Source organism: Talpa occidentalis, unplaced genomic scaffold (genome assembly GCF_014898055.3).
Source record: "Talpa occidentalis isolate TD23 unplaced genomic scaffold, MPIMG_talOcc4v2.1 talOcc4.765, whole genome shotgun sequence".
Taxonomy (NCBI): domain Eukaryota; kingdom Metazoa; phylum Chordata; class Mammalia; order Eulipotyphla; family Talpidae; genus Talpa; species Talpa occidentalis.
Genome location: NW_023605156.1, coordinates 7984 through 25810, shown reverse-complemented (window position 1 = coordinate 25810; position 17827 = coordinate 7984). Strand labels below are relative to the sequence as shown.

General features: G+C 43.5%; 1 protein-coding gene across 1 annotated transcript; it reads left to right on the top strand.

Annotated features, from left to right (window-relative positions):
• Window positions 1–422: 422 nt before the first annotated feature.
• On the top strand, window positions 423–17526 carry LOC119233324 (ankyrin repeat and SAM domain-containing protein 1A-like; the record flags this gene model as incomplete). The annotated part of the gene is made up of 8 exons (XM_037495567.2): window positions 423–518; window positions 1555–1851; window positions 2613–2688; window positions 2960–3061; window positions 3156–3257; window positions 5590–5786; window positions 8887–8979; window positions 15798–17526. Coding segments are annotated over 8 exons (1164 nt in total), but the record flags the coding sequence as incomplete, so codon positions are not given.
• Window positions 17527–17827: the final 301 nt, after the last annotated feature.

Genomic DNA, 17827 nt, shown 5'->3' with positions numbered 1-17827 from the left:
GCCCAGTTGTATCACAGGAGGCCACTGCTAACCAGCTATGCTCTGTGGCCAGTGAAGGCTGCCTGCACCTTCTCAGCAGCTACTCTCTGAGCTGTGTTTGAGCTCAGCGCTGCTCCTTTTTTTTAATCTGTGTGCATTTATCTTTGCATGTGATGCCTGCTACCACCCTTTCTGTCCTTATTTCATTTAAAAAATTTTCTTTGCTGTCATTCTGGCCTTTTGGGACCTTGCTCCCAGCAGCTCTGGATCTTTCTGGTACACTTGGTGTAGCTGGAAAAAAATGATGCAGTCAAATGCCAGATGAAAAGCAGATGGAATTGCATGCATGTTTGGGTAACTCCTAGTCTGGTTACTTTTAACATTGTTAATAAAATTAAAGCAATTGTGGAAATGTTTAATGTTTATCTTTTGGTCACTGAAAGGTGCACAATATTGACTTGCTGGTCGCACCCCTCGTAAACTTTGTTCTCCTGAAGTGGCAGAAGCCTGATGGAAAAATTCAGGAATCTCAAGATCTTGTAGGGAAATGATTTTCATTAATGCTTCTGAAAAAGGAAAGGGCATGGAATTTTCTTCATTCCTGCTCTAATATACATTGTCAGTAGTAGTAAAAGAAAGCATCATTGGCTTGATTAGCATTTACTTTAGATGGTTGATAAAGCACAAACTTCTCCTGTTTTATGCAGGTCCTACCTTTCCTTTGAAACAAAATTAACATTTGGAAGACCATGGGGTTGTGAATTTGAATAGCAGTGATGGCATTGTTACAATAATTTTGAATATTTTGCACCTCTCACAAAATACATTCATTGCACTGTTGGTTGTGTCCATCTTACATGAGAACACGTCCCTGTGCTGTAGATTCTGCATGTGTTGATTGGCGCAAGCTCCTGGAGTAGCATAAGGCAGCCTTAGAGGCCCACGATCCTCCGTGACCATGACTGAACTCAGGCGCCTCCCTCCCCTGGAAATGGCTGTTGGCTAATAATCTTGAGAGTGATTTTTGGTTCTCTGCTCTGTTGCTTTCATTGGTGGCTGATTGATTTGCATGCAAGGTGGCTGATTGAAATGCAGATGACAAATTTTCTCTAAAAAGCTTGTGTGGAAGGCAACTGATGGTCGAGATCCAGAATCAGAACCGCAGGGTGGACTATAAATTGTAAAAACCAGTTGAAATTTAAAGAGAATCAATGGCAGTGATGTTATTGGCATGCATCCAGGCCAGGGCTTCTCCCCAAGGCCTGCTACATTACCTAGTTCACTCCCCCGCCCCCAAATCTGGAGACACTTCCTTTTCAGCACACAAGAGACTGCACCTGCAGTGTTGAAGAGATGACTTCGTCCCTCTTGTAGTAACTGGGGAAGATGTGGCTGATTAGAGCAGCCAGACTAGTTTGCGGGGGAGTGCTGTGTCTGGAGTCTGTCTTCTGTTAGTTCCCAAGCATTGCTGCTATTTTTCTCATTTAAATTTCAACGGTTTTCGATGTGATTGTCCTAGTGATGTGCCAGCCTGCCAGTCATCTTTCTGATGTGATCTGCTTGTTAACTCTTTAGAACAATGACAACGAGACGGCCCTGCATTGCGCAGCGCAGTATGGCCACACGGAGGTGGTGAAGGTTCTCTTAGAGGAGCTAACAGACCCCACCATGCGCAACAACAAATTTGAGACGCCTCTGGACCTGGCTGCACTGTATGGGAGACTGGAGGTGGTGAAGATGCTTCTCAACGCACACCCCAACCTCTTGAGCTGCAACACTAAGAAGCATACCCCCCTGCACTTGGCAGCGAGGAACGGCCACAAAGCTGTGGTCCAGGTCCTCCTGGATGCTGGCATGGATAGCAACTACCAGGTAGTGGGGCGGATGTACCTCCCAGATTCAAGGGACCTAGTCATTTTGGAAAAGGCACAAGTACCCTGCTGCTAGGCTGTGTTCTTATTTAGCACGTTTCACATCACATGCCAGATGCTTCCATTTTAATGTGAAACTTTAGAGACAAACCCCTCCAGTGAGTCTGTTCTGTTTTCTTTCTTTTCAGGGCTTATATACTGTCATTACACCCTGAAAAGATGTGCTAATGGACTAGCTCTCGAAAGTAGAAAAATTGCATTATCTTCCTATTTTCCTCGCTCTACTTGTGCTCCCGCTGCCACCATCTCCTGTCTCTGAAGCCCCATCAACTTGATGTTGCCTGTAGAAGGCTTAGCATTTCCCTACATTGTTAGCTTTCTCCATCCAGATGAATGGCCATTCTATTGACAAACCATATATGAAGTTTTTCCCCTGTATTTTTCCCCTCATTATTCCTTACACCCAGGATGGTGGACTTTTGAGGATTTTCACCAATCGGTGGCTCTGAGGGTAGCGGTGCAGTTACTCACATGTGGCCTATTGGTGGCACATCTGATACTGATGATGTGTGGCCACGGTTGTGATTTTGGAATCCAGACAAGAAAAGCAGGAAAGATAATGACAGAGGATGTTGTATGGTTCATTTTATTTTCCTGTCCCTTTTCACCTGTCGCCTATGTCCCGTTTGTTGTGTGAAAGCACACCAAACCTGGGTCACTGTTCTGACGACATCCTGCTCTGCGCTCTCGTTTGCTTTCCAGACGGAGAAGGGCAGTGCTTTGCATGAGGCTGCTTTGTTTGGCAAGACCGATGTGGTGCAAATCCTGCTGGCTGCAGGTGAGAGGTCGGCAGTGCTCTTGTCTACACAGCATGCCAGGGTGGGGATTGTCTCCCCATCCTCCCTGGAGGGGGTTTTTGCTGGCTGCATTTGAACCCAGTGTATGTGTGTCTCCACTGGTTGATTGCAAGTGTATGAATTGTCCTTGAATTGCTGGATTAAATGGCTTTGGATGAAAAATGTGGTTATACTGCTTGGGACTGGTAGGCGCCCTGGAGGCTGGCTTGACAATGCTCATTCCCCTGCTCCATCCGGTGCACCTTCCTCTAGGAATTGATGTCAACATTAAAGATAACCGTGGACTGACTGCTCTAGACACTGTCCGAGAGCTGCCTTCTCAGAAGAGCCAACAGATAGCAGCACTTATTGAAGGTACTGGTCCATCTCCCTGTCAGGGCAAGCAGGGGATGCACTCCCTCAACAAGGCACTTGTATTTGGTGCAGCTTATTTTGTCTTTCCACATAGATCACACGCATGGAAAAAGAAGTGCAAAAGAGGTAGATAAAACTCCTACACCGCAGCCACCTCTCATCTCCAACTTGGACTCCATATCACAGAAGTCTCAGGGTAAGGCAGCTCTTCTCTGTCAGCAAAGGGGCTCTCAGCTTGAAAAGAATTGAAAATTCTTCCATAGAATGAAAAATAGCTTAAATAGTTTCAGGGAGGGTAGACGTATTTAATAAGTTCATATTCAAACTCATTTTTTCAGCTCTTCTGTGAAATTTATTGGACATAGCTGAGCCCTGGGACTGTGACTCACCTTTCCTTCTTTATTTTGTTCTCTACTTTTATACTTGCCAGGAAATCTGTTCTAGGGTGTATAATAGGCAAGATGATCTCTCGATTTCAAGTCATCTTGACATATACTTTAGTGCCTCAAGCATGTTGGCCCATAGTCAATATTGTGTGATCTTGGTAAAGTGTCACTTGACCAACAAATATTGGGTGTTGACCTACAAATGGGTGAGCTTGGGCAGTCCAGCCTCTCCCTCATTTGCCAGGATCCACCTTTACAGATGTATTTATTTATTTAAATGTTTATACATATGTGTGTTTTATATATCACTGTTCATTTTTGTACTTCTCTCAGGCGTAGTCCCCATAAAATTCCTACCACCTACTCGCCCGTGAACCATTGCCATAGTCCCCCCAACCCCGTTTTGATCCCTCTTCCTGCCCTTCCCTGCAGAATGTTTCTGATTTATAGTTGCCTGCTAATTTTTTTTAAATTATATATATATATATATTTTTTTTTTTTTTCCTGGTCCCTTATTTGGTTCTCCTATATTCCTCCTATAAGTGAAACCAGCCAATGTTTTTCTTTTTCCTTCTGGCTTATTTCACTGAGCATAATCCCTTCCAGCTCCATCCATGTTGCCACGAATGGCATGAGTTTGTCTTTTCTGATTGCTGAGTAGTATTCCATTGTGTATCTATACCACATTTTTTGGGCATTTGGATTGTTTCCATATCTGACCTATTATAAATAGTGCTGCAGTGAACATAGGGGTGCAGGTATCCTTTTGAATTAATGTTTTTGTGCCTTTGGGTAGATTCCTAATAGTAGTTTGAGGAACCTTCACACAGCTTTCCATAGTGGTTGGACCAGTTTGCACTCCCACCAGCAGTGCAGGAGAGTTCCTGTTTCTCCACATCCTCGCCAACATTTGTTATTGCCAGTTTTTTATTTTTATTTTTATTTTTTTTAATAGAGGCATGTTTTATTTATTTATTTGTTTATTTGTTTGTTTGTTTATACATGCACTGGGTACAGTCAGAAGTGCAGGAGGGTGAGAGAATTCACCAGAGCCAGAGCGGGGAGCAGAGCAGGCAGAAGGACCGAAGTACACTGCTGAGGGGAGCAGCGGGCGGCAGGAGAGGTCTGCGCGCCATGTGGGACCCTCCTCCGGTGGCCGGGGAGCAGCCAGGGATCGAACCGGCGCCGCAGAGGCCGCGGGCAGCTTTGCAACCCAGCGCTCAACCGCTGCGCCACCGGGGAGGCCCTATTGCCAGTTTTTTAAATACGTGCCGTTCTTTTCAGATTTATTGAGCAGCCGTTTGGTCCTAGGTAGGAAGAGTGAGAAAGACAAGATATTGACTGACACCTTCCCCCTGACACAAATCACAATAAAGAATACTAGAGAAACTGAATAAAACCAGGCACTAAAAAGGGAAGGGAATTCTTAAAAGGAGCACAGAGGTATAAGGGTGAAAGGGTGCTCAGCCTGTCTTTCCTGCAGAGTTCTTTTCCTCCCCAGTCCCTACTTTTTTTCTTGACCCCATAATCTACTAGTAATAGGATTAGTAATTCACTCAGCTCTCAGTTTTCAAGGATTTTACAGTCACAGCTTTGATAACTTGCAAGTGACCCAGAGGCCTGGAGCAGTTGCTAATTTTGCAGTGTCCTTAATCTGGATCTCAGGTGCTCTGGGGTGGTACTTAGCTAGTGAGTGAGCCCCATAGACATAAGGTGCCTTGGTGGCGGAAAGTGCCTGTGGCAGTCCTCTATTTTTGCTTGAGGCCAGGCAAGTTCTTGCTAAGAATTTAAAGGATTATGTTTTTCAGTTACGCTTTGCTACATTTTATGGTTTTAAGTTTATGCTATAATGGCATTGAAGTATTTTGAAATTTATAAAGGTCTTGACAGGTATCCCTCATAGATGTCAAGTGTTTCACAAATACTGAATTTGAGAAAAATCTGTTTAACTGTCTAAAGTTAGAAACAGCAACTGAAACATCTGTTCCTGTCTGAGGAGCAGACCAGGCATTTATTTTCCTGCTCGGGGTTAGTGTTTGTCAAGTTCTGATTGCAGAAGGGTCTTTGGGTTATTGTGGTGGTTGGAAATCCATTCTGTCCTCTCCCTCCATTGATTCTCTTGCCCTCTGACCTCTACTTCAGGTGATGTGGAGAAAGCAGTGACTGAACTGATCATTGATTTTGACACAAATATTGAAGATGAGTGTTCCTACGAGTCTCTGTACAATGCCATCTCCTGCCATTCGTTGGACAGCATGGCCAGCGGGCGATCGTCTGACCGTGACTCGGTGAACAAGGAGTCAGAGGCAGCAGGAGTGAAAGCAGCAGGAGTGCGGCCTGTATGTGGTTGGGCCTTAGCAACTTGGATTTGGCCAGGGGCAGGGTTTGGGGAGTAGGGGGAACGGGGAGGGGGGCACTGGAGAGAGGAAGTGTCAGTAGTAATAACCCCCAAGGAAATGCTAGTGTCAACTTGCATTTCCCAGACCTGCACTCAACTCCCCTGTTCTGCTGGGGCTCTGACGCATTTCCCTCTTCCTCAATGTGGTAAAACTATGCAGATGGCATTGAAGTAGAATTCCAGTTTTTCCAATTTCAGTGTAATCTGTTTGCATCTTTCTATTACTCTCTGACCTTAGCGCCAATGAAAGTATTCTATTGAGCCTCAGTGCTGCATCTCTCTTTGGTTATACATTGTTCATTTTCTCTCTGGAGAGCAGTTCCTGCAGTTATGGAGCTCAGTAAAATAAGTTCTGTGTGCCTGAGTACACGCATGCCTTCTCTTTGCCCTCAAAGAATCACACCTTTGGATGCGGGCAGACTCTGTGTTCAGCAGGGTTGTGTGTATTGTATATGTGTGTATTAGTATATGTCATTTCTATTCTGCCAGTTATGACCCCTCTAGCCGTTGAAATAATAAAGTGAGAACACCCTGAATTTTCCCTTCTCACCTTCCCACCTAGTGCTTGCTCCTCCTTCCAGTCTTGTACATTGTTTCCAAAACTCCTCACCCCCTTTTTCTTTCTTTGCATTTTACCGTGAACCTATGTCTGAACCACTGGTCCCCTGACCCACCACTTTGTATTGCCAGGGACGATAATTTGAGATTTTGAGCACTGTGCTTTTACTAAACTGGCCACTGTTCTAAAGGACCCCCAGTGATACTCCAAACTGGAGGTATATTTTCAGGTATATATTATGTCTCACTCTTGAGAGAGGCTGGCCTTTCCCTTTCCGTCTGAAGCTGCTGGCTTACGACCATTTTGGTGATCTTTTGACTGCTAGATCACCCTTGCACTTTTCATTTGTGCCCTAAGAGTGGCCTGATGCTTCTCGGTGTTTTTTTTTTTTTTTTTTTTTTTTTTAAACTCCTTGCCTTATCCTGGAATAGCTCCATCATTTCAGTATGGATTCTGGAAAGGCCCACCCGCCCACCAAGTGCATACACCAAGCTGCACTCGCGTGCACTTCCGTAGATACAGCTGTCTTTTCCCACTTCTTTCACTGTTTGGCACAAGTGAAATTAAGTGAATCCAGCTGTGGGGAAAGGCTTTGCTTTAAGTGGTACTTACAGGTGATGCCCATCAGAGGGAGCTGGAGGCTTTGCAAGAGGAACACAGGGTTACTCAAGTAAGCTTGAATAACCAAGTTTCTGTGGGGCTGAGCCATGGATTTGCATTAGTCTCTTTGTTCCATTCCACTTTAGGAATCTAACCTCTTATGGTCCTGCTAAGTAGAAACTTAGATCTTGCGGTACATGCTTTGTCGTTTTTACTTGTGTATGTGTGGCCATGTAACCTTCCTGGCCCTTGGTAATTAACATCTTGATAAACACAAAAATGATATGTATAAACCAGTTCTGTGCTTCCAGGCTCCTGGGTGAACGTTTTCACATTAGAAAAAAAAGGAGCTTGTGGGTGCTTCTGTTTCCGTCAGTGTTTCTGGTGATGACTTATTCCTCAAAAGTCTTTCATAGTGTTCTTTCTAGGCTTTTTGCTTTGGGAAGATTTCTAGGATGGGTCCTTTTTGCCCTTTTTGTGTTTCATTTTGTTTGTCTCGCCTATTAGTGTCGCAGGGCCAGATAGCTGGTGGGTGTGCGCCTCCTCCCTTCACTGTTCCCTTCCTCACAAGGTGTCACTGAGACCAGGCTTATTTCTATGCTTCTGGAGCAAAGAAGAGTAGGGAGATGGGACTCAGTGAGAAATCAGATCTAAATAGCTTTGGCTTGAACCTCCAGGCGGTCTTGGAATTGATGCTGTTGGACATCCATCTGGTTCTAGCAACTCTGGGAATGGCACATATCAAGATACAACACTGCACAGTGAAGCATGCTTAGCAGAGAGATCCTGGATGCCAAATGCTAACCTTTGGAGCTCCTAAAATACAAGAAACATCTTTCCTTGCAGATTTCCCTGGGGCTGGCACATAATTTTTGTCTTTACTGTTCTAGCAACACAGCAAACCCAAAATCTTGAGCTAACCTGCAAGCCAGGGAATGAGCCTACAAGCCAACTCCTGTGTCAGGATCCCACTCCCTTCCCTACAGGAACTTTGATTATGAAGCATGAATAGTCTGTATATTCTTGAAACTCCCTACCCATGATCTGAATAATCGAGTGTTCCCCCTCTTCAGCTCTGAGGCAGGATCTAGCAAACTGTGGCCCCCCCAGCAGGTGCCTGTTTTGTAAATAAAGTTTGGGTGGAATATAGCTACACTCATTCATGTCCATATTTTCTGTGGCTACTTTTGTTTTCCAGTGGCATAATGACCTTAAATGGACTCTGTTGCCCTTTAAGAAAAAGCTTGCTAATTCCTGCTCTAAGGCAAATAACTAACAAATATTCCTTTTTAATAGGTTTAGATTAAAAAAAAGGGTTTTCATATGCTAATGATATTGATACATAATGGTAATCATTGAAGGAAGTAACCAAGGGTAAAAGACTGGTTTTGAACTTTTGCCAATAAAAGGGCATAGACCGTATCAGAGCATTAAAGTCTGAGCAAGAATTGATATTTTTGTCCTTGATTACTTTCCTCATTACTTCCTTAATAGCCAGTTTATTAGAACTCTTTGGCAAGTTGATTCTTTTGATTTAGTGTTTCCTTTCTTTAGAATAGACCAAAAGTTGAGCCACTGGTTTTCTTATACTAGAGTTTTAGGTGCTAATATTATAAGGGCAATTTGAAAGAGGTGTTTATAATCTTTGCTACAAATACTAAAAACCAGACAGCATGTTACCTGCTGTGTGCGTGCACATGTACTTGTGCTTGTGTGCGTGTGTGCATACAGGCATCTACAAGATTTTCTATCCATTCAGAGACTGTAAGTCTTGAATTTAGTTCTTTACATTAACATTTTCCATTTCTAAGGGCCATGATAAGAGTAAACAAAAAGTTAGATACTTGAAGAGATAGTCAAATTCTTATTTTTCCTTCTACAGAGGGAACGTCCACCACCTCCTGCAAAGCCACCACCAGATGAAGAAGAGGAGGAATGCATAGATAAGAAATATCTTCCCTTGACAGCTTCTGAGGTAAAGGGTTTATTCCCATCACTGAAATATGATTTTTTAAAAGATATTATTTATTTTTGCATAGAAGAACTGGGGTTTGGGACAGAGGTGCAGGGGGTGAGAGGATTCACCAGAGACAGAGTGGGGAGCAGAACAGGTAGATCTACTGAAATATACTCCTGAGGGGAGCAGCAGGCTGAACAGGGTTAGCTCCCTGGACAAGGATTGAACTCAGGCTGTGGTGGTGATAGTGCTGAGACTTAACCCCTAGGCCGCCAGGGAGGCCCCCTAAAATATGATTTTTTGCATTGTGTATCAATATGTGCTCAGAGAAGACCTTGCTTTCTTGTTTTTTTATTACCTCTTTGGATTAGTAAATTTGTATTGTGTGGATCAGTGATCCAGAACAAGGCTTTTAAACTTGCTTAAAATTACTAAGCAAAGAATGTTAATAGAACTGCCTACCAGACAGATCAGATACTGATTGACCACATGCTACATGGAAAGTAAAACATCTCATTTTCCAAACTCCAATAGGCTAAACAATGTCACTTTTTGATTTTCTACCTGTGTTTTTTTTTCTAATAGAAAATGTAAAGCATCTCCTAATTACCAAGCAAGCTTTGGTGGCTTTGCCCCAAGCATATCATTTCTGACTTTGCTTTTTCTCCATTTCACATGAAAAATCTATACTCAATTAGAAGAGAGATAGGAGTCATGGGCTGGGGAGGAATCAAAGAAGCTTATTTGAAAAATAATAGTGTACCTATTAAAAAAAATGAATGCTGGGCCTCCATGGTGGCATAAAGGGTTAAGACAAAGCACTATGAAACTATCCCCAGCCACTGCAGCACAAATTCGATCGCTGGCCGGGGAAGAGACCCACATGGCATAGCGCACCTCTCCTGTCTTGCCCACTGCTTCCCTCAGCAGTGTAGTTCAGTCAATCTGTCTGTTCTGCTCCCCACTCTGTCTCTGGTGAATCCTCTCACTCCCCACATCTCTGGCCCATACTCCAGCTCTTGTATGCATAAATAAATATTTTCAAAAAAAATAAAAAATGAATGCTGTTGTAGTTCAGTAGCTCAATTTTCTCACTTTAGTACATGAAGCAAATCATATTTTCCTTACCTTTCATCTTCAAAATGCATCTTTAACATGTTTATTGAGTATTCAAAATATTGCTTAATTTCAGTAGTTATTTTGTGGCTCATTCACTGTCCTATTGTTCTTTAATTTATCAATCAGCTTTTATAACCTAATCAATTAAGTCTCATTACTTTATCCCTAGAAGCCTAAGTTAATTTTTATACAGTATTGCCAGGGAGTATCCAGTGAGATAGGTTCTTTTATTTATCATAAACACATTGAACCAGAAAGATGGTTTTTGCTTACTAAAATGTATAAGAAAGCCCTTTTAAAAATGTGAAAGTGGATGTTGGAGATAGGGAAACATTTCTGTGCTGGGTACAAATTCTTTCCTTATTTCATTCTATCCCTTAATTACAAGATGCTTATCATGTCTCAACTAAGGAATCTGTAGAATTACAGCCTCTAGAGTAATAACACATTGCTAGTACATGTAAATGTATGGAGTAAATCCTCACATGTTTTTATACAGAGGTTTGCTTCCTTATTCCCTTTTTATAAGGAGAAACCTGGTAATAGGGAGCATACTCCCTATTAGTCCTTTAACAAGGACTTGGATTAAAACTCCCAGTGCCTAAGAATAAGGGCATGGCTCTTAGAGAAATAATGGATAACCAGGACTTCTTTTCTCCCAAGGCTTTTTAGATCATGCATTTTGGCAATAAGCCCGCATCAGGAGGTAGGGGGAGAAATTTATATGATTCTCCTGGGTGCCAGTCTCTGAACAGCCTGGAATTCTGGGTCAGTTTGACCACCATAGTCAGTATTTGAAAGACAGAACCCTGGCTTACATGGTGATGATTTTACATATATAGATATAAATAGATATAGAAAGAGAGAAAGAGGAGAGCAGTGATATGATCTGGGTCATTATCATTTTAATGATTAAGGCAGATTCTGTTTGTGTGCTGTAGTCGGAATAGGTCTTCTCCAAAAGTAGATTTTCTTCTTTTTTTTTTTTTTGGACTCTGTAGTCTTCACCATCTTTACTTCTTATACAAAAGTTTTTTTTTTTTTTTTAAGAGAAATAATCTTATATCTCTCTTTTTTTTTTTAAAGATTTATTTATTTTTTTATTTATACAAGCACTGGGTACAGTCAGAGGCGCGGGAGGGTGAGAGAATTCACCAGAGCCAGAGCAGGGAGCAGAGCAGGCAGAAGGACCGAGGTACACTGCTGAGGGGAGCAGCGGGCGGCAGGTGAGGTCTGCGCACCATGTGGGACCCTCCTCCGGTGGCCGGGGAGCAGCCGGGGATTGAACTGTCGCTGCAGAGGCTGTGGGCAGCTTCGCAACCCAGCGCTCAACCACTGCGCCACTGGAGAGGCCCATCTTATACAAAAGTTTTAATCCCATAAACCTGATTTTTAGGAGGTCCTGGCTTCACCCAAGTTCAGACTTTTGTATTTGGCAGCTCCATAGAAGCCTTTTAAGGAAACTGACTTTATCTGACTCCTGAAAAACAGAATAACAACCAGATCATGAAACTAGCTTTGGTTATTTATTTTTTTAAAGATGTATTTATTTTTGCATACAATAGGTGGGGTCAGGCCAGAGATGCAGGGGTTGAAAGGATTCACCAGAGACAGAATGGGGAGCAGAACAAATAGATTGACTGAAATACACTGCTAAGGGGAGCAATGGGCGAGACAGGAGAGGTCTGCTGCGCCATGTGGGTCAGCTTCCTGGCCAAGAATCGAACTCCTGCTGCAGTGGCTGCGGTTAGCTATAGTGCTGGGTCTTAACCCTTTGTGCCACCAGGGAGGCCTGAAACTGGCTTTAAAAATTAAACAAATACGGGCCTCCCTGGTGGCGCAGGGGTTAAACACAGCGCTATCAAGCTATCACCAGCCACTGCAGCATAAGTTCGATCCCCTTCTGGCCAGGGAGCAACCCACATGGTGCAGCAGACCTCTCTTGCCTTGCCTGCTGCTCCCCTCAGCAGTGTATTTCAGTAGATCTGCCTGTTCTGCTCCCCAATCTCTCTGGTGAATCCTCTCACTGCCCTGCCCTGCACCTCTGGCTTATATGCATAAATAAATAAATCTTTAAAAAAAATTAAACAAATACAAAAATGCACACATGCACTTGCACACACTATTTAGAGGTTTTTGCCAACCAAGTAGACTGGCAGCTGCATTGGCCTGACTGGTCTTCTCTGTGCTCACATGTGCTGAAGTTCCTGGGAAGTTGCAGAGGCTATGGTTCTTCTGCGGTGACAGTGCCCCACCCTGGCTGGCCATCCCATTGATCAGAGAGGTGTTGACTGCTCTTTCCATAGAGCAGACTTATCTGCTGTTTTTCTTCTGGCTTTGATTTATTGCCAGCCCTGGAAGCAATGGGGAAAAGATGAAGGAATAATGTAGTGAAGAACAAACCCTTTCTGTTGAAAATCAGTTATTACCATATTCACTGTGACACAGGGCTTCTTGAGCGGGAACTAGGAGGGCTTGGGAAAAAAAAGTAGTTTATTACTTTCTTGTCAGATTTTAGTCCCCTAGCTGGTAGGGGCCATCAAGAAGAAAAGATCACCCTGCAAGTTGTCTGGGTATGAGCAGAGAACTCTTATTAGACATCGGAAGGTGAGGAAAAATTCCAGATGGGTTGGAGAAATCATACTTCACAGAAAAAAACGAACCCAACTTGGTCCAGAATTGGGTGAACTGAATTTTGTGGCCCTGGCTTTGCTGGGAGCTCTGTCACCTTGGACAGGACCCCACCCTCCCTGGCAACTAGGTTTGTCATCTGCAAAATGAAAGGGCTGAAAGCAGGTGCCCACTAGCTGTGATAGTAATGGCTCACATCTCTTCCAGCTCTGACATTTGCTAGTTCTCTGCTTCCAGTTGTCTGCACAAGAGCCAGGCACGGAGTGAACACAGGTCCAGTGGGTCTGATTTTCCAGATGGAAGTCATCAGCCCAGTCCTGCTTGAGAAAGAAGGATATTATAGGCCTGGCATCCAGGCTGTCAAATACCTCTCAGAGAAACAAGCCGGGGGCTGTATGAGAGCTCTTGCTGTGTGCCGAGCACTCAGAGTCAGATTTCCAGGGCTCTGCTTAAGTGATAGCTATGGGTGTGTAAACCTTGGAACACAAATTCTGTCTGAAAAGCCTGTGGTATTAAGTTGACACTGTATGAACTGCTTAATGGTCCCTTTTTGTTCCCTTAATTGTGTTCCTGTGAAGAGGCAAAGGAATAAGGAATATAAGCAAATGGCTCATTGTAATGAAATAGCTGTTAGCTTCCAGGTGGCTTTCAGTAAGTGGAGGTTCCTGCTGTGCTTCGCAGAATTTTGGAAGGAGACGATCATTCTGCCTTTAGAGTGGCAGCCTTGTTAACAAACAGGAGCTGCAGGCTCTCTTTCGTCAGGGCAGCCTTGTTGTCTCATTAGGCTTAACACAGTGCTCTGTGCCTCCAAGAAGCAAAACCCTATTGGATCACAAACCTGATTGTTTCCAGTAGCCGTGGGACATGTCGGTGAAGGAGGAGTTTTCTGCATGTGCCAGAGAATCATGGTTATAAGCTACTATTGTTAGGTGGGATTGGGAATTCCCCTCACCCCCTCGTATAGAAGATATACTTACTTACCCTAGCCACGCTGCTCCGGAAGAGATTTTGTCATTTGGTTTGCTCTCCTAGTAGCTGGTATATGCTTATTCTTAATTTGCCTGTGAAACGTTGGATTCTTAGGTCAGATGAACCAGAGTAATCCTCTAAAAAGAAAGGATCCCCATTGTCTTTCTCTTTGTGAAGGTAGCATTAATTGTATTTCAGGTTTGGTTCAAGGAAAGGCGGGGCTGCTCTGACACTAAGATTAGCTGTGGCCACTGGGTGGTCAGCTGCCTGAAGTCATTGGGCAGGTGGAGAACCTGCTCTGGTTTTGATTCATCAGAAACACTTGACTGCCTTTGTTACAGGACAGGGAGAGGGGCAGCCGAAACCCCGCAAACCTGCCTGTTCTAAATGGGTTCCGCCATCAACACAAAACATATGAGATTTTAATGGGAAGGAACTTTCATACAATTAGGAAACAATACCGGAAAGGCAAAGAATCTAGTTTCTAAATCAAGCACCCAAAGTTACCTGTCCCCTCGTGGGTAAAACGCCATCCAAATGGGATTGGCCCAGAGCAAGGCCCCAAAGCCTCCCACAAGTCTAAAGCATCTTCCAGTGGGGACCCACAGAAAAGGGTCAGAAACAACCAGACAAGCCCAGAAGGAAAAGAGCAAAATCAAAATCAAGATAAAAGCTGCCATTGTCACCTCCCCACGGGTCTCACCCACATATGTGTCACCCAGTCCACGACCAGAAGACAAGCACAGTTTCTTCACATGTCTCTAGGCTCCATGTACCTCCTCCAGGTCTCCTTCTGGCTCCATCCTGCTTCCTTCCATCTGTTATAGGACAGGGAGAGGGGCAGCCCAAAACCCCGCAAACCTGCCTATTCTAAATGGGTTCTGCCATCCGCCGCATCAACACATAACATAGGAGACTTTAATGGGAAGGAACTTTAATAAAACTAGGAAACAATACAGGTAAGGCAAAGAGTCTAGTTTCTAAATGAAGCACCCAAAGTTACCCGTCCCCTCGTGGGTAAAAGTCCATCCATATGGGATTGGCCCAGAGCAAGGCCCCAAAGCCTGCCACAAGTCTAAAGCATCTTCCAGTGGGGACCCACAGAAAAGGGTCACAAACAACCGGACAAGCCCGGAAGGAAAAGAGCAAAATCAACATCAAGATAAAAGCTGCCATTGTCACCTCCCCACGGGTCTCACCCACATCTGTGTCACCCAGTCCACGACCAGAAGACAAGCGCAGTTTTTTCACGTGTCTCTAGGCTCCGTGCGCCTCCTCCAGGTCTCCTGGCTCCATCCTGCTTCCTACCTCAGTCTCTTCTTCAGCTTCTCCTCTTCCTGCTCAGCTCCACCCTCCCTTGGGTGGGGCAGGGAACCTCCCCCTTTCCTGGGGACCACCCTGTTACACCTTGAATAAAGACTTCTCTACACAGAGCAGCTTTTTCTCTGCTGAAACCCGACTCTTTCCAGAATAAAGATCGGTGGAATCCATTCAAAATTGTATTACCTTAAATGTGATAGGAAGCTGGCTTTGAGGACAGTCTTCCCTATACCCCACAGGACCTATGAAGTGAGGCCACAAAAACAGAGAAGGATATAAAGAGCACTTTGTTTCTGGCATGTGTCAGTCACTCAGGGTCAGTCAGAAGTTGTTTTGATTTCTTCTTGAGAAGGTGGGAAGGATTCCAGCCTTAGGGTTGTGCGTGCGTGCGTGCATATGAGGAAAGAAACTTGGAGAAAGAAGACCTTTATGATGCAGAGTTTGGAGGCATTATCCAGAGAAAAGAGATCATGCAGAACACTGTAGAGGTGGGACAGGCAAGGGAAGGGAGGTGCTTGGATTTTGTATATGGTTTCTGGAAGGCTAAAAAGAGGTAAAAAAAAAAAAAAAAAAGGGCGGGGGGGGTGTTTTCATCAAGGGCCATTGAGATTTCAAGGTACAGGTGCAGATCCAGAAGGGCAGTGTGATTCCATGCAGCCCTTGAGTTCTTTACTTTCTCTTCCCCTCCCCTCTTCCTCTGAAATGAAAAAGGAGCCAATTATCTCAATTTGTTCAACCTAACCTCTTTTGGTATGAGCCTCATACACCAGAAGCACTGTGATGTTTTTCTCTCTTAGGTCTTGGCCATGAGACCCCGGATTCAGGGAAGTGCAGCCAGGGAAGAGGATGAACATCCTTATGAGCTATTGTTAACAGCAGAAACAAAGAAGCTGGTGTCAGTGGATGGAAAAACAAAAGGTACATCTTATGCCCCCTCCCCAGCAAAAACAACTCCAAAAGAATTTTCAAAGTTTGTGATCCAGGTGGGAGGAAATTAAAATGTTCCGGGGCTTATGGCAGTCTGGGGTGGTGGGTGTATTATGGTCTTTCATTTTCAATTCCCTAGGTTGGATTTGGATCGCCACCTTATAGCCCATAAAGCAAGGAAAAGGTTAGGTCAGGTTAGGTGAGACCCATATCAGGGGAGACAGCCGACATTGTAGCAGAAGTTGATTTGGGGTCTCAAATCATAAACTTTCAAGTTAATGCTGTGGAAAAACAAGCCCAACAAGTCAGTCCCTTGGGTTCAGGCTGGCGGCACAGACTCTGCTTTGAGCCCTGACCTCAGAGAGAGGCACTCCTGGGGAGGGGCCGTGATTGGCTGCCACCCGGTAACTAGAGTGCTCTGTTGCCTTGGCCTACTTTCATTACCTCTGCAAAATACAGTTTCCTCTGTGAAGGAGTGAATGCTGCAGGACTGAGATCCAGCCAGACGGAGAGTGTGCACTGCTGGAGAGTGAGTGACTTCCTCTGTTCTCCTAAGGAAGGACGAGAAGGGGCAAGGCAGTTCCTGCTGACATTTGAAGGAACTCCTGTCGCCTCTCACAGCACTTTATGGCTTGTAGCGACTAGGTCCTTTATGGGTATTACTAGTGCCTTCTTTCAGTGCCAGAACAGTGCCTGGTTCAGGTAAGAATGGGGGATGGAATGTTTTCTTTTGAAGTATCCTTTTCTAGGACTCTGTCAAAGGGTGAGGGTGGCCCAGAGAATGTGTACATATATATATGACATTGTAGAAATTTTTTTAATGATCTTCTTTGAAAGGGTTTTCTTCTAGCATGCAGAAACTTTGTGGATCTTTTCATAGTAGTTCTTTTGTTTATTATGGTTTCCATCTGGAGCTTTTTTTTTAAAGTTATAATTTAGATACAGTAAAATTCATTCTTGTGTGCAGTTCTGGAGCTTTGACAAACGTATTTAATTGCCACCATAATCAGGATACAGAACAGTTTCATCACACCAAAAAATTCTCTTGTGTCCCTTTGTAGTCAGTCCCACAACCCTCCCCTACCCCTGGCAACCATTGCTCTGATGTCTGTCCAAATAATTTTGCCTGATCCAGAATGTTGTGTAAATGGAGAATGTACCCTTTTGCATCTAGCCTCTGTCAGTTAGCATAATTCATTTGATATTCATCTGTGTTGTTGCATATATCAGTAATTGGCTCCTTTTTATTGCTGAGTAGTATTCCATTTATGCGAATACCACAGTTAACCCATTCACTCACTAAAGAATGTTTAGGTCATTTATAGTTTTATAGCTACTATAAACATTTGCTTACAAGTTTTTGTGTGGACATAGGTTTCATTTCTCTTGGGTAGACACTAGGAATGGGATTGCTGAATCCTAGATAACTATATGCTTAACTTTATAAGAAGCTGCCAAACTATTTTTAGAGTTAGAGTTGCTGTGTATCTTCTCTAATACTCTCAGGTTCTCAGTGTGTAGTGATATTTCATTGTGGATTTAACTTGCATTTCCCTTATGACAAATGATGTTGAGCCTCTACTTGTGATTATTTGTCACCCTTATAGCTAATAAAACATCAAATTTGAACATTTTAAATGTTCAGATGTTTTCTCATTTATAAAAACTGAATTATTTTCTTAAGTTGTGAGCATTCTTTATATGTTTTGGATATAAGTTCTTTATCAGGCACATGGTTTTCTTAATCTGAGATTTTTCTTATTAATCCCTTAGCAGTGTCTCTTGAAGAGTCAAGTTTCTTAATTTTTTAATGATTTTTTAAATTGAACATTGCATGATAGCATTTTTAAGTTTCAGTTTTGTTATAAATCAACATTTATTTAGTTTGCCACTTAAAGTC